Source organism: Schistocerca serialis, chromosome 3 (assembly GCF_023864345.2).
Source record: "Schistocerca serialis cubense isolate TAMUIC-IGC-003099 chromosome 3, iqSchSeri2.2, whole genome shotgun sequence".
NCBI classification, from domain to species: Eukaryota; Metazoa; Arthropoda; class Insecta; order Orthoptera; family Acrididae; genus Schistocerca; species Schistocerca serialis.
This window is the reverse complement of record NC_064640.1, coordinates 247,337,432-247,353,219: the sequence shown is the minus strand read 5'-3', so window position 1 is coordinate 247,353,219 and position 15,788 is coordinate 247,337,432. Positions and strand designations below refer to the sequence as shown.

The 15,788-nt window shown below is 39.3% G+C and overlaps 1 protein-coding gene across 1 annotated transcript in view; it reads left to right on the top strand.

Annotated features, from left to right (window-relative positions):
• LOC126469996 (bromodomain adjacent to zinc finger domain protein 2B-like) overlaps nucleotides 1-15,788 on the top strand; it is a 296,201-nt gene that overhangs the window by 207,093 nt on the left and 73,320 nt on the right. Inside the window, exons 24-25 of the mRNA XM_050097452.1 lie at nucleotides 3,635-3,825; nucleotides 8,334-8,479. Of these exons, the coding sequence (XP_049953409.1) occupies nucleotides 3,635-3,825; nucleotides 8,334-8,479 (337 nt within the window). The remainder of the gene's footprint in view (nucleotides 1-3,634; nucleotides 3,826-8,333; nucleotides 8,480-15,788) is intronic.

The window sequence follows — 15,788 nt, the reverse complement described above, 5'->3', positions numbered from 1 at the left end:
TATGCAAATTAAGTTTTTATGGGTTTCTTGCCTTTCGTTATTATATTCCTGGCATCATTCCACACCCCTGAAAGTTGAACTCCTTGGTGGGGTCTACAGTACACAATGAATTAGTGAATATGTTAACAAATAAATGAATGATTGAATGAATAAGTGTTGTTTTGTATCTGCACAGGCATGCAGAACCATCACTGTCAGCACAAAATATTAGTACACTACCCAACTGTGGCTTGACTACGAGCCGGGAACCGAACCCAGGAAGAGGGATTGAAACACAACGTGCAAGTTGATCTACAGGGGACCATAATATCTGAACACCACATAGAGATGAGCACAGAGCAGACAAAATGTGACCTGTGTTAGTGACTGAACAAACAAAGCCCACAGGAATCGGAACACGGCTCAAGGCAAGGACCAGGTCTGAGGTAGTTGGTGTCCATGAAGTGCTGGGCCAGGTCTAGTGCCACCAGCAAATAAACATCTGAGTCAGTGGTTCCGCCTATAACACCTGCATCCATTTTGACATCTGCTTGTGGGGGTAATAAATGCATGCCTTTCCCTCCCCCCCTGAAAAGTCCACATGGGGCCAAAAATGGCTGGGCTTCTGTCCCGACCTCTTGTTGTAAAACTGGGGACGGTCCAAGATTCCACAGCAATGAGTCACTTGCTAAAGGAGAGGATGCAGATACAAAAATGGTTCAAATGGCTCTAAGCACTATGGGACTTAACATCTGAGGTCATCAGTCCCCTAGAACTTAAAACTACTTAAACCTAACTAACCTAAGGACATCACACACATCCTGCCTGAGGCAGGATTCGAACCTGCGACCGTAGCGGTTGCGCTGTTCCAGACTGTAGCACCTAGAACCACTCGGCCACCCTGTCCGGCCGATGCAGATACAGCTGGGCCTGTTGGAGGGATGGAAGATTGCGCAGGCTTGGGTAATGGGTGGTCTACTGGCATCGCCAAGAACTTCTGTACTGGAAAATGGGGAAGGAGGACGCTGGTGCAAATTCTGTGGACTCTGTATAGGTAGTCGTGGGAGATACCCTGCCGGCACCTTGCTCCATGGTTGAAGTTAGGACAGTGGAGGGTGCAGTGGGAGTGAGAGCTGGTGAGTGTGCTGCTGCATTTGGGACCCTCCCACTGGAACAACACTGCAACTGATCCGCTTTGCCTGCCTGGCTTGGAGATGGTGGTATCGAGGAACCAGCAACTCTTGGTTGCAACTGATAGGAATGATGGGTCAGCTGGTCCTGACCAACATCCACCACAAACAAATGCCAATGTTTGTGGCCCACTACTACACCTGGCAGCCACCCCTGCTACTAACTGAAAGACTGGGCTCAAATGGCAGCCCCATGATGGAAACACAGCAGCTGTTGCAATGCAGAGTATGCAACTCAGGGTTGAACAAATCTGAAAAACCCCATGGCTTGTGTCCATTCAAAAGGTCCATTGGTTTGCACACATTAATCAGTGTTGCCTGGTATGTGGCAAGAAAACTAGACAGAGAATCATCATGGGATGAGGCATATGTGTACTTCTTCTACACCTACATTTGTGTTTTGAGTTTCAGCATGAATATCTCTACCTCTGAGTTAGAAGCTTGGTGAAATGGGACAGTAATCAGATGCTGGATACTATTGCAGTTGAAGAAATCTGCAAATTCCTGTGACATGAATTGCTGACTCTTGTAAGACACGAGGGTGTGTGGAGAGCTCTCAACACCAAAAGTGACAGACAACATATGAATAGTTGCTGTCAACATTGTGGAGGACAGTTTGACAATGTACAAGAAATCTGACTATGCATTGACCACCAACCACCACATGCTCCCCCCCCCCCCCCCCCCAAAAAAAAAGGGCCAGCTAAGTCAAAATGCAGCGTGTCTCAAGGGTGGCCTGCAACTGGCCAACCGGAAAATAGACATGGTGGCACAGTGTGGGTCTGTGCACAGGCTGCACAACACTGTACGAGATTTTCAGTATTGTGATTGATTGCCAGCAGGACATGATGCCATGCCAAAGCCTTTATACAAGACCTATCTGAGAGTGACACACGCAATAGCTGGTGTATGCAAGGATGCAACACCGGAGGGACAACAACTTGACAGTTTTGCTCCTCTGTGGCAAGCATGAGGATCCCCTGGACAATTTTGAGCCAATCTTGTTGCAGAAAAATCATACACCACACCAAATCTGCTGCTGAGGGAGTGTGCTAGGGCCGTCTCATCTGGATTTCTGAAAAAATTTCTGGGAAAGCAGGTTGGTAGTCATAGTGGAAGTGACCTCCTGTGCTGTGAAAGGAAAATCCAGCAATGTCTGCTGCAAGGTATCATCCAATGCAAAAAGGAGGGCCTCTTGTTGATCTGATATGGATTTGGTGCTCCTAGCAACCACAATAGTGCATCTTCATTAGCATTCTCGATGGTGAACTGGTAATGAATGCCACAGCAATAATTGCTGAGAAAGAAGGCCCACCTCAGCAACTGTTGGGCAGTCTGATCCCATAGCTTAGAGTGAGGCTGAATAAGGAAACCAGGTGCTCTGAATAGAAACTTCACACCATACAAGAAAATTTGAAACTTTGTAATGCTGAAAACGATAGCCTGTGCCTCCTTTTCCATCTGTGAATAGTTATATTGCACCCTGAAAAGCATCTTAGATGCATAAGTAATGGGCTGCTCAGTGTCATCTGGGTTGCTTTCTGACAGAATGATGCCAGTGCCATACTGAGACACAACGGTGGCCAGGATTACGGTTTATACAGTGTAAAGGAAGCCAAACAGTGAAGTGGAGCACAAACACTGTCTGAGGGAGTGAAAAGCCCATTGACAGTCCACAGACCACATTAATTTGATGCCCTTTTGATGAAGCTGGTTGAGATGTTGGCAGATTTGTACAGCCCTGGGAATGACCTTAACGTAATAAGAAATCTTGCCCAGAAAAGACCGGAGCCTCGTCAGGGTCTTGGGTGCTGACAGGTTGATGATGACTTTGATGCATTTGTCCATAGAGATGAGGCCATCTTTGCTAAGTATATCCCAAAAATGTACCTTTGGGGAAAATAACTATATTACTCACTTTTCAATGAACACTCTTCTCCAGAAGGCATTGGAAAATCTCCTACAGATTTTGTAAATGTTTCTTTCACTTGGAGCCTGTAACCCAAATGTCATCGAGGATAACTTCCTGATCCAGATGAAATTCCAAAGGACAACTCATTAAGCTGGTTAAGCCCAAATTTCATAATGAAACTAATATCAGTGTATTTCAACCAGTTGGGGGGCTTACAGTGCCAGAACTTTCATCCATTCACTTTCGTCACTTGCTGCTACTCTTGTTTGACCTACCATCTTTATGTATTTTCCACTGAGGCTGGTTTCTCAGATGCCATACATGGTAGTCCTGCTGTGTGTGCTGTAACTTGTGTCCCAAAATGTGCCTGAATCACAGGAAGGCCATATCTAAGTGACTCATGAAAAGAGTAGAATTAGAGCCAATTAGCTTAGTATCTTTGTATGATCGGCTATCAGCTATGTACGTATGGAATTTTTGTAGGTAACAGGTGTCCACCTAAATCCCTTCTTAACAGATAAACATATACTGTACTTTTGTCTTCCATTCACAGATGTGATACAGCTACAGAGTTACGCATACCTGTCTTTCCACCACCTTCAAGACTTTCTTCTCCTTCACCCGGGGGTAGTCAGTGTGAGTCTCCAGCACCTTTAATATTAACAGCAGAGGAGATGGTACAGCTGGAACAAATGAAGAAAATGATGCCTATGGAACCTGCACAGGCCAAACCTGTACCTGATGGTAAGTTGATAAAATGTATATATGAAAATACTTGAATGTCAATCACATATATTGAATAAGGATATATATTGTACTTTGTTCAAGAAATTGTAGGCACAAATGAAACAAAATCATGTCATTAAGTTTTAATATAGGTAAGAAATTTTTAAAATTATGTAGTATCATGTGCTCTGTAACAGATAATTTTTATTTGCAGTAGGAAGAAAGATAATAAGGTAAACTGTAAAAAACACTTGAGATGATAGAGTATATTTTGTTAAAACCTACATACCAAACTATCCTTTCCAGTTTCATTTTTCTAACATCCAGAAGACTGGTAAAGAGTGCTGCAAAATCCCGAACATTTATGCACTTTACAGGGTAAAAATCAGAATTGGTATACACCAATCATGTTGAGTGATGGAACTTCTTGAAACACTGACCATAAGTACTTTTAAATAATAACAATAGTAATAATAATAATAATAATAATAATAATAATGACACACTTTTAAAAATTTTGTTATTTGCCAAAGAAATTATACTTGGTATGTTATGCCTCTCATACAAAAGATGGCGTAAGTGGTTAGTAAGTGAAGATACTATGCTATGTGGACTACAATTCACTTTTTTGGGATAGCCATGTAATAAAGCTTACTGTTGCTCTATACAAAGTTAATGTTGTGGCTTGTGTTGTCTCTGATGATATCAAACCAGTAGTCAGAATGAGTTTCAGTCTCTAAGAAAATAAAGCAAACTAAGCAAGAGGAGAGAGGATGGATGAATTTATGAATCAAAGTCAGTATTATCCTAGGCTAAAATAAAAACAAACCAGAACAAAATATTTAATAAAGTAGGAACACATGCACTAATGAAGTATCAGCTGGGGACAGAGCAAAAATAGCAATTGGAGAACTTAAGTGTGATTTAGGAATGAGTCCGTCACTCTTTTAGACTTAACTGTATAGAAAATTTGTGGCAGGAGAAAGCTATAAGTTGTAAACCCTAGTCTTTTTCATTTAAAGGCAGTGTTCTCGATATTTACTATTTAAGAACGCTTCACAGACTAACTTGAAAGCTTCAATCTGCTGTTATTTCTCTCCTTCCTTTCTGAACTTCATGGATGTAACTTAACCCCTGTCAGATCAACACATTCTGGAGATTGATACATTCAATGGAATAGCTTTTGGTATAACAAGAGTTTGTTGTAGTGTGTGTGTGCTAAACAACTTTGAACTGTTTAACATTGTCAATATTTATTGTAACAGGCTGATTGTTGTAACTGCCATGAAGTTGAAATTATGTGTTATGTATACTGCATCATATTACCAGATGTACTAACAGTAAGTATTGCATCATTGGACATCAGAGCTTTGAGGAAGTATTGGTGCTTTATGGTGGTTGATTGGGTGAGAGGCTTACATGCCTGGATGGCTCACGTGGAAGGTCATTGCGAAGTATTGCTAAAATCTGATACTACCATGTTCTCATAGTTCTTTGGCAGCTTTTTCTCTGACTATCAAATTTGCCAGTGGCATATTTAATGGCATTGCAGCTATAAGCAATTCTTAAATATACATAAAATATAATCCAATAAAATTTTATTTTATGTTTAATGAGTCTTTGTTAGTAATGCTTCATAGTCTTGTGGCACAAAAATAAAATATAACTTTCGGTAGTTTAGCCAAGATGAAGGGAGTGCTTGATTGAAAATTGTGTCACAGCTAATGAATCATGTATATGCATTTATGACATTCACATGATGCAACAGAGTAGACCTACATACTAAACTGAAGGAAGTAATCCATAGACCGACAACACTATCATAAAATAGTGTTAACTAGGTGTGATATAACCAAACTCTGATGAATAATTGCAATTGCTGTGCTTCACCTTTTCAAGCAATGTTAAATTTTTGATTAGAATTGTTTTTAAAGTGCTATTAACATGTAAGTGCAAAACCATAGAAGTTTTGCATTACATATATTATTTGCTCATTGCCAGAAGCAGAGTTTCAAAAGTCATTTATACTGCATGTAATGTGCTCTTTGAGAATGATTGTATCAGCTATATGTGAGATTGTAAACAACCTGGTTTTCATGATAAGGCTCTTCATGCATTTTTTTTTATACATAACTAGATCAAAATAACCAGTCTCTTACTTTTAACTAATAAGCTTCATAGTTAGGTGCTTCGTACTTAATGTATCCTGAAAATTTTGTAGCTACATAATTTGAACTTCCTCTGTGTAACTCCTTCTGTATGCCATTTTTCCATCATATTATTTGTTTCCCTTTGTAACCACCAGAACTTTTCCTCACTTCACGTAAGTCTACGATTTCTGAGTCTCTCATTGTTTCACTTATATATTCGTAGAGGCAGATACTTACGTGCATGCTGACTGCTGCATTTACCTTTCAGTTCTATCCAAACCTCATTACTCCATTTCATTGATTAGCTCCCATATTTTGCTAATCTGCAGCTTGTGGTTAGTGGCTAGCGTTGCTGCTCCTGGATCTTGGGGTCCCGGGTTCGAATCCTGGCTTGCTCGGGGATTTTCTCCACCCAGGAATTGGGTGCCCGACTGTGAAAAGTTTGAGAGTTTGTACAGGCACTGATAACCCTGCTGTTGAGTGCCCCACAAGCCAAATCATCATCATCATAGTCATATTTATTTTGTTTCTACTGTAGACCACTTCTTTGCACTCTTTGAAGGTACAGTGTATTAGGGATCAATAAATCATAATTTTGTGTTCCCAGAAATCTTATTAACTTTTTGGCATTTCTGAAAGACCATTATATTATTTGCTTTTGTTTTTCCACTTGATAAGCATGAACGAAATAATACTAGTGAAAAATTATGAAGGAACACTCTGAAACAATGGTTTCACATGAATGAACTTTGTTCAGATGTTATACATGGTGTATGTTACACTTCTAGTGTATTGTTTAGCTTCATCTGTCTGCCACACAATCCTGAAATTGCACATAGGGGCGATCATTGAGGTCCCAAGGGACATCTTGAAAGAAAGTATTTTTTGATGCTTACACTTCCTGTTGGAATCGGTCCGGAAATATTGATGGTGATGCAGACTGGACCAAATAACTGGTACATCATGTCCTGCAAATGCTTGGTAGGTGACTGCTCTGTGGATAATGCCAGCTGATATAACTGACAAAAATCTATGAAGAGTCCAATGCATCAAACAAGATGTACATACATGAGCATTTTCCTGTTAGAAGAACATGTAGCTTCCTGATACCATGTATTTGTTGCTCTTCTATTCACAAACAATTACCACTGACATTAAGGTGGAATCTACACTCATCAGTAAAACATCTCTCATCATTTGTCCTTGTTGCATGCTTTAATATACTGTAGAAGGCATGCAGAGTGGTGATGGATCATGAGAGGTAGCATGAAACATAATACCCTAGCTTGTAGCAAAGACACAGCAAATGGTTCCTGATGGCATTATCCATGATTCTGCTTACATCATTTCTGTGCTTCAGTTGCCATATGGTCAGTAATGATTCCTCATGAGTTGTGCCAATCTGAGCCTACTGCTGCCACCATGAATCTGGACAACAAGCATATATGACTTTCTGAAATGTGGAATCAACAGTAATACCACACTGCTGACACCCTAAATCCATTGTTTCTCTGCAAGGACCATACACCCTCCTGCATTGCTCTCAGGGAAGGAAGGAAGGGCGAAGGGAAGGAAGATTAGAATTTAATGCCCCATCAACATTGAAGTCATTAGAGATGTAGCACAAGCTCAGAATGTTTCATGGATAGGGAAGGAAATTGGCCATGCTCTGTCAAAGGTCTGCATGCCTGGAGCAATTAAGGGAAATCACGGAAAAGTAAAACAGAATGCCCAGATACCGATTTGGACCAGCATCCTCCCAGATGCAAGTCCAATCTGCTGACCACTGTGCCACCAAGCTTGACCATTGCTCTCAATACAATTTCACTGAAATTCAGTTAATTTGAGGAATTGCTCTTATTGACACCATCCTCTCATGTATACTATGTTTATTAACTCAGTATGTTGCTTGAATCAACATATCACTCTTTTAGAAAGTAAAATTAAATTATTATGGGTCACATTTTCACGCTTAATATGTGGTTCTCACTCAGCACACAGCATGGATCTTTGAAGCATTGTCTGTCAGTGGTCCATGCAAACATTAGTATGGTATTTCCATGTCATTTTGCTAGAGGTTTTAATTTTTTTATTTAATGCTAGTGTATAAACAGCAATAGATAAAAACATGGGTCTTACGTTTTCTCAGTGAATGATTGATTTCAGGATGATTTAGCATGGGTTCACTGCTTTCTGTAAATTTTCTTGGCCATTGTTTATTATGGTATTCTACTCTTAACCTAGAACTGGATGGGTGAGATTGAAGGAATAAACATGCATAATTGTGAACCTTTTTATACATATTCAGTGCCATTATGTTGCAGCACTATTAAGGATAACATATCACTCACGCATTTGATTACTTTAAATTCACAGAACTACAAAGAGGATGGTGGCGTATCACAGACAAGGATCAGTTACAGACAATCTTAGATAACTTGCATACTAGAGGTGTCCGTGAACGTGAACTCAAGAGGGTAGTTGGGAAATATATGGAACATGCACTGGAATCTTGTGGGAAGGTAAGAATTATTTGTACCATCTTTTAATGTTTTCATGTAGTATCTTATTTGTGCTCATTTTATTGTGTGTTACTTATTTACAAGGATCATTCAGAAAGTAAATAATGTTTTTTCTACAGATATTTTTATTTGATATAACTAAACAAAAATGTATTTTACATATGATTTGGTACCAAGGCCACTTTTCTGAATAGTCACCATTCAAATTTGGCAGTTGTCATACCATTTTGCCAGCTTTTTATGCCTTCTGCTTGCTCAGTTGCCACCATGTCGCTGAACCACTGAGTAATGGCTTCTTTAAGTTTATCATCACTTCCATAGCATTCTCCACCCAAAAAATCTTTTAATTTGGGAAGTAAGTGGTAATAACATGGGGCTAAGTCTGGACTGTATGGCAAATATTGAAACATTCCCCACTGAAACCACTGAAGCAAGTCATGTGTCACTCCTGTTGCATGTGGATGTGTGTTATCATGAAAGAGAATGACTCCATTGGTTAGCATTCTGTGCCAGTTGTTTTGAATGGCACGGCAAAGTCATTGAAGCATCTGACAGTAGGCTGCTGCAGTAAGGTCTCACCTCTAAGCATTTAGTCAATGAGCAGGACACCCTTACTCCTCTAAAACACCATGGCCATAATCCTGGTGATCAAAATTTATTTTGCTTGTTTTGGTTTCATTGGGGCTTACAAATGATGCCATTCCACTGATTGGCTCTTTGTTTCTAGTGTGAAATGTGATATCCAAGTCTCATCACCAGTGACAATGCAATTCAAAAATTCATCACCATCCTTTTCATAGCGACTGAGAGATGTCATTGCAGCTGTCATTTGTTTGATTTTGTATTCATCTGTCAAAATTCAAGGAACCAACCTAGCACACACTTTTTAAAAGGTCAGATCTGCACTAACAACCTCATACAACAACACAGTTCTTGAAATGTCTGGAAATAATGAGTGCAGTGCATTAATTGTGAAACACATATCTTCTAGGATTTTTGTCTCGATCCTTGCTTTGAGTCCATCAGTCACCACTGAGGGCTGGCCCGAGTGATCTCTGTTGTGAGCATTCGTCTGTCCGCCATTAAACATGATAAAAACTTCCAAACTTATGCTTTGTTTATCACATTACCACACACCACAATTATCTGTCTATAAATTTTGATGGGTCAGATGTTTTGCGCATTTAAAAAATGGATAACACTGCACACCTCACACTGGCGAGATTGTCTATTTTGTCACAGATTTTAAAATTACAAAGCTAAGCAGTAAGCAACCGTATTGGATCGTAGCTGCCGCCAAACTGAAGCAGATGAATTCCAATGTCATTGATTGGTCTGGTGGTGTCAGTGGTTGTGGTGGTGGTGATGGGGGGGAGAGGACAAAGTCACATGTGAAAACAAAATGTTCTTTACTTTCTGAATGACCCATGTATCTAAAGTTGTCTTTTTTAGTCCCTTTCATTTACAGTAATTAACTGGATAAAATCATGGATGCCACATATGGTGATCACTTAGTGAGTGTACTCTGGGCTACTCATGTTGCTTTATAGTTACTAAAAACCACAGTTATTCATAGGATCATCTTTGAGATATAAAACAGTCATACCTTATGCACAAAAGCCACTCTGTTTTAGTAATCATCCATAGGCTGTTGTTTTGATTCCTTTTGAGCCTTGAAAACAAATGAATAAAGCTCAATATATGATGAAGTGTAACAGCTATATCAGAGCTATGGTAACAGTTACATAGAAGAGCTTGTTAGGCAATTTGATATAATGTTCCAAAGTTAAGTGTAGTTTTCTTAATTCATTTCTGTAATTATAGTGAATCATACAATTGTTGTACTTCTTCTGTATATGGTTAGAGGTCACATTTATGTTTCTTGAGTTTCAACATTTTATAGATAGGGAACAGCAACTTTAGCTTAAATTCCTTAAAGTGTTCATTAATGGTTCTGTCAGCAGTTGCAGTATTTATTGGGTGACTAGTTTCGAACCTTACAGGTTCATTTTCAAGCCTAGCCTACTGGGGCTGCACTGACAGTGCCTGATCTTAATAATAAAGAGTTTGACAACACACACACACTCTTTGGCTGTTTTGGTGTCTTGAGATCTGTCCAACGTCCCCTGAAGGCTGCCTCTGGGAAAAGTTCAACTGAAGAAACAAAACTTTATCTTGAGAGACTCGAACTTACAATTCCAAAGACCAATTAACATTTCTCTTCACTTAGTTTTATAGCATTCTCAACAAGCAGTTAATTTCAATACCTGATCAGAAGTAACTAGACACTTATTAATGGGCATTAGTATGAGGTATGTCCACCTTTTGGCTTTATGATAGCTTGGACTCTGCCAGGGAGACTTTCAGTGAGGGTTCTGAATGTCTGTGGAAGAATGGCAGTCCATTCTTCCTCAAGAGTCGAAACCAGACAAGGTAGTGGTGCTGGATGCTGGGCTCTGGAGAGAAGTTGACTTTCTAACTCACCCGAAATGTGTTCCGTTGAGTACAGGTTGGGACTGTTCAGGCCCATCCATTTCAGGAATGTTATTGTCCACAGGCCATTGCCCCACAAATGCAGCTTTAGACAGAGTGCATTGTCATGCAAATACAAGCAAACTTTATCTTTATCTTTGAATAGTTCCCCTATGCAGTACACAATGCTGCAAAATGTGTTCATATCCTTCCACATTTAGTGTTTTCTTAAACACCATAAGGGGACCACATCCTAACCTTGAAAAACAGTCCTGTATCATAACACCACCTCCTACGTACTTCACTGTAGGCACTATACATGGCAGCAGAGAACATTCTCCAGGCATTCACCAAACAAAAGCCCTTGGGTTTCTTACTCAGGTGACATTCAGTGACTAGTATATGTTTGAAGGCACTGATCTCTCCTGACTGACCCATTTTGGTGTCACCGCTTCTGTACTGGCAACTGTCACATTTTATACTGGTGGGTCCACCTTTCATACCATCTAGCACTCAGTTCCGCATTACATAGGGGTGTCCCTGTACTTTAGATCAGGAAGGGTATTTCCTATTACATAAATGCCTGTAAATAGCTCCAAGAGAAAAAAATCTAGACGATTTAGTTGTGAGTAAATATGGCAGGCTGTCTATTGCTGCTCACAGTAGAGCTACTGCATTGAACAGTGTGCTGCATAGGTTAAATACAAGACTGATATCCAGGATAAGCTAATCTCAGTCCACAATTTTTTATTACAAAGTTCCATAAAATTTCAGTTTCAGTTTCTACTTGAAGACACACAAATTGATGATGACAGTAGCCAAAACTATAATGTATTGAATTAAAACTGTGATCACAATGGTGCATTATAATAAAAAGATGCAAAGTATTATCTCAGATTCTTACTCAGATTTTGTTTTCAGTTGATCTGTGTACACTCTGATAATTCTCAATCGAAATTTCTGTGATTTTCCGAAATTGCTCCAAACAAATAATGAGATAGTTTCTTGAATAATTACATGATCAACCAACTTATGATAGAGTGGTACCTGCCTCCATTTGAAATACAAGCATTAACAGTGGAACATTAAAGAAATGTTTTTGCCCACTATTATTACGTTTACTACCCTTGTTTAGGTTACTGCCACTTTTCCCAAGAAGGTTGGAGAGGACTACTTTATTTTAAAATGAAATCAAAAAATCATTGTAATTACTGTGTTACATGATAGTGTTTCTCTTACTAACTTTTAATCCATGATCTATATGTTCAAAACATCGGTCATCACTTTTAACAGCACAGTTTCACTAATGAGCATTAAATTAGACACCTTCCTAGTAGAATGTAGGTACCTTTGACCATATTGATTGCAGTGGGTAGGAGGGGGGGGGCGGGGGGGGGCAGTGGAGGGAAGAGATTTGGCCATTGTCTGTTCATCTGGTCAGAACAGCATCCAAGGCAGTTACAGCACTCTTGACAGAATCCCAGAAGTACTCATCAATAGTGAGGTCTGATGACTTCAGTGACCAGCTAAGTGCTCTTGTGTTGGTGCAGTGTTCATTGAAAGAGTTTGACATAATTTGTATTCTTGGAATTGTGTGTTGATGCCATACCATGGTGTTTATATAGGTCACAAGTACTGTTCTCTACATGAATAGGCAGATGCATTTTATTGGCAAGTATCTCCCTGTGGAATGTTCCCTTAAGGAATAATGACAAACATACCAGGTATCCAATCTCATCTTATATAAACATTTCCCATATGAACATACTGCCACCACCCTGTCTACTTTTTGTGCAGTCATACCATCTTGAGTCCCGGTGACTTCTTCTGTTGCAACAAGCATCTTGTGGCAGTGTTTATGTGATTATGCTAGTTTCTCTTTGCTGTCATTCATAGTTAGTGTAGATACCTATATGGCTCAGTGACACAGAAGATGTAGACATTATTTAAAGAATAAAAATAAATTCTTATATTAAACTTCCTGGCAGATTAAAGCTGTGTGCCGGACAGAGACTCAAACTCGAGACCTTTGCATTTTGCGGGCAAGTGCTCTACCATCAGAGCTTCCCAAGCACGACTCAACACTTTAGCATCCAGTGTATGTTTCCATCAAAGCAGGGCAACTTGAAACAGGAACTATGTGAAAACGTTGCCTTTGCCATTCAGCATGTCAACAATGGCTTTCCCTATCCACTGCAGTCTGAAGTGTTTGTTGTTTCTGGATAATGGAATTGGTGCAATGACATGTGTGATGCTAGTCAAACTGCCACCAAATTGTGTCAAAGCATTGATAAAGGCTTCCACACTGCAGCATTCATAGCCATTGCATATTGTTATCACTGTGGTTGGTCTAGTTCCAGCTTGTCACTACGAGTAGCCCCATTGTATCCACTGTTGTAACACGAAGTTGTGTATAAGCCCATTCTAACTAATTTTCATGCTAATGTTGTGCTTTTTGATACAGATAATAATACTAGCATTTGATTTCACATTTGAACATCATTTGATTGCCCTTTATTGAGCTTGGTATAACAGTAAACATTTTGGTCATACATTCCTGAAATTTGGAATCATTCAGTCCATTCGTTTAGGGTGTTGAAATGTTCACAAAAAATAGTGTAGTGATTATGATTTCCAAAAAAAAAAAATATTCATCCTTGCATGATGATGTTTCATGATACTTATGAGTTGAATACAAATACACATTTACTATTGAAATATGATCTGTGCAGTTTGTTTGGGCTTTCGTGCCTAGAGGCCTCAAGTGCCACACCTCCAAACCTCATAGATATGTGTTACATTTGATTCTTCTTAGGAACCATTGATACATTGCATCAAAAACATGCTTGTTATATATTTCTTTAGGGCCCAACTACATTACTATTCGGTCGGTAGCCTGAACAGTAGTTTATCTGTTCATTGTATATTTATATTTTAAAAGTCATTAACGTGATAGAGTGTCATAGAATTTATGTAACTACAGATGAGCGGACACAACATCCTTTGACCTGGACACACATTCTCAATTATATCAATCCACATCAGTAAATAATTTTGTGTCATCTACCCAAAAAACTGGCAAATATATTTTCAATGAATGTTGTGAACATGGTGAGTAATGCAGTTTGAGATATCCAGTACTTGATTTCTAATTTTTCTGTTGATAAGCTCTCTGTTTTTGTCGTCAATAAATATTCTCTCTTATTTTGTTCTAGTCATTTTTATTGCTTGTGTTTTTAAATTTCTTCACTGAAGTACTAGTTCCTAGAGGTCTTATTAATGTGTGAAATTTATTGAGTAAACACAATTCATTATTATGCATGACACATTTTGCCTAGTTGCATAACCATCTGCCTGTGATTTAGAAAAGTGTCATTCTTGGACTATGACTTGGCTGGCCATAGTTGGTTATTGTATGAATTAGCTTTTTTGTGGGTGATGGTGTTGTTGCTAATGACTTTGTAAGAGTTGCAGTTCTGTCTGTTATGTATGCTGCATACCTACCACCTTTGTATATTATACTCTGTAAATAACCTTGTTATTATTCTTTCTCCACCCCCAATAGCTGAATGCTCAGTGTGCTGGATTGTCAATCCTCTGGGCCCAGGTTTGATTCCCGGCTGGGTTGGGGAATATTCTCCGTCCAAGGACTGGGTTTTGTGCTGTCCTCATCATCATCCTATCATCCTCATCGACTGCAGGTCGCTGAAGTGGCGTCAAATAGAAAGTCTGTCACCCAGTTAACTGCCTGCCCAACGGGGGGGTCCTAACCATATGATTAAATAAATGAATTATTCTGCTTTTGTCCATATAGATTTTACATTGCAAAAATATGTTAAACTTCTGACTTTCTTGTTTGTAATGGTTATTACACTATTTACATTTAGCCTTATCAGATTCCATGGTACTTCTTACATTCACTTTTATCTTAATTAAATACCTTAAAATATTGATTTACGAATTTTGTTATGAACCTCATCATAATATTAAGATGGCATCTATTCTTTCGGACATGTCCGAAAGAACAGATGCCATTTTCATATTGTTTAAGGCTAACCGGTTGATGACCTTCTTCAGTGCAGATGCACACGATTTGCCTGAACTCCTACAGGACTCGGTGGATTGTTTGCCTCAAGTAATGGGTATAATGGCAGGGGCACTACGAATGTAGTGTGTGGACTATAAGTTGAGAATGTGTGTCTCACGGGGAGTGTGCCGGAGATAAATTCCTGCAGTCGCACTATCCTCTGTGCCCTTGGTGGCTCAGATGGATAGAGCATCTGCCATGTAAGCAGGAGATCCTGGATTCGAGGCCTGGCCGCGGCACACATTTTCAACTGTCCCTGTTGATTTATATCAACGCCCAACAGCAGCTAATGGTATTGATTTCATCGTAATCTTATCATAATATTTCTTTGTTAATATCTCTGCCCTTCACAAATAATCATTCTATTGATAGTAATGTACACATCCTTTCAATTGTTTGCCTATCGCAGTGCGCACTGCCCAAAAAGATGTTCTTGACATATTACTCAATTTCATTTTTAAACTGCTAAGCTACAGATTTCATTGATTACTTAAGTCAATGCTGTAGAACCTTTTAAATATTCCAGAATGACTATTTCAATCTGCGGTAGTGCGTGTACTATTTTGAAATATCATGGCAGATTAAAAGTGTGTGCCTGACTAGGACCTGAACCCAGACCCTTGGTTTTAGGGGCAGTCTCTTATACACTGAGCTATCCAGACATGACTCAAGACCTACCCTCATAGCTTCACTTCTGGTAGTACTTCTCGCATTTTCCAAACTTACAGAAGCTCCTATGCTTTTAAATAC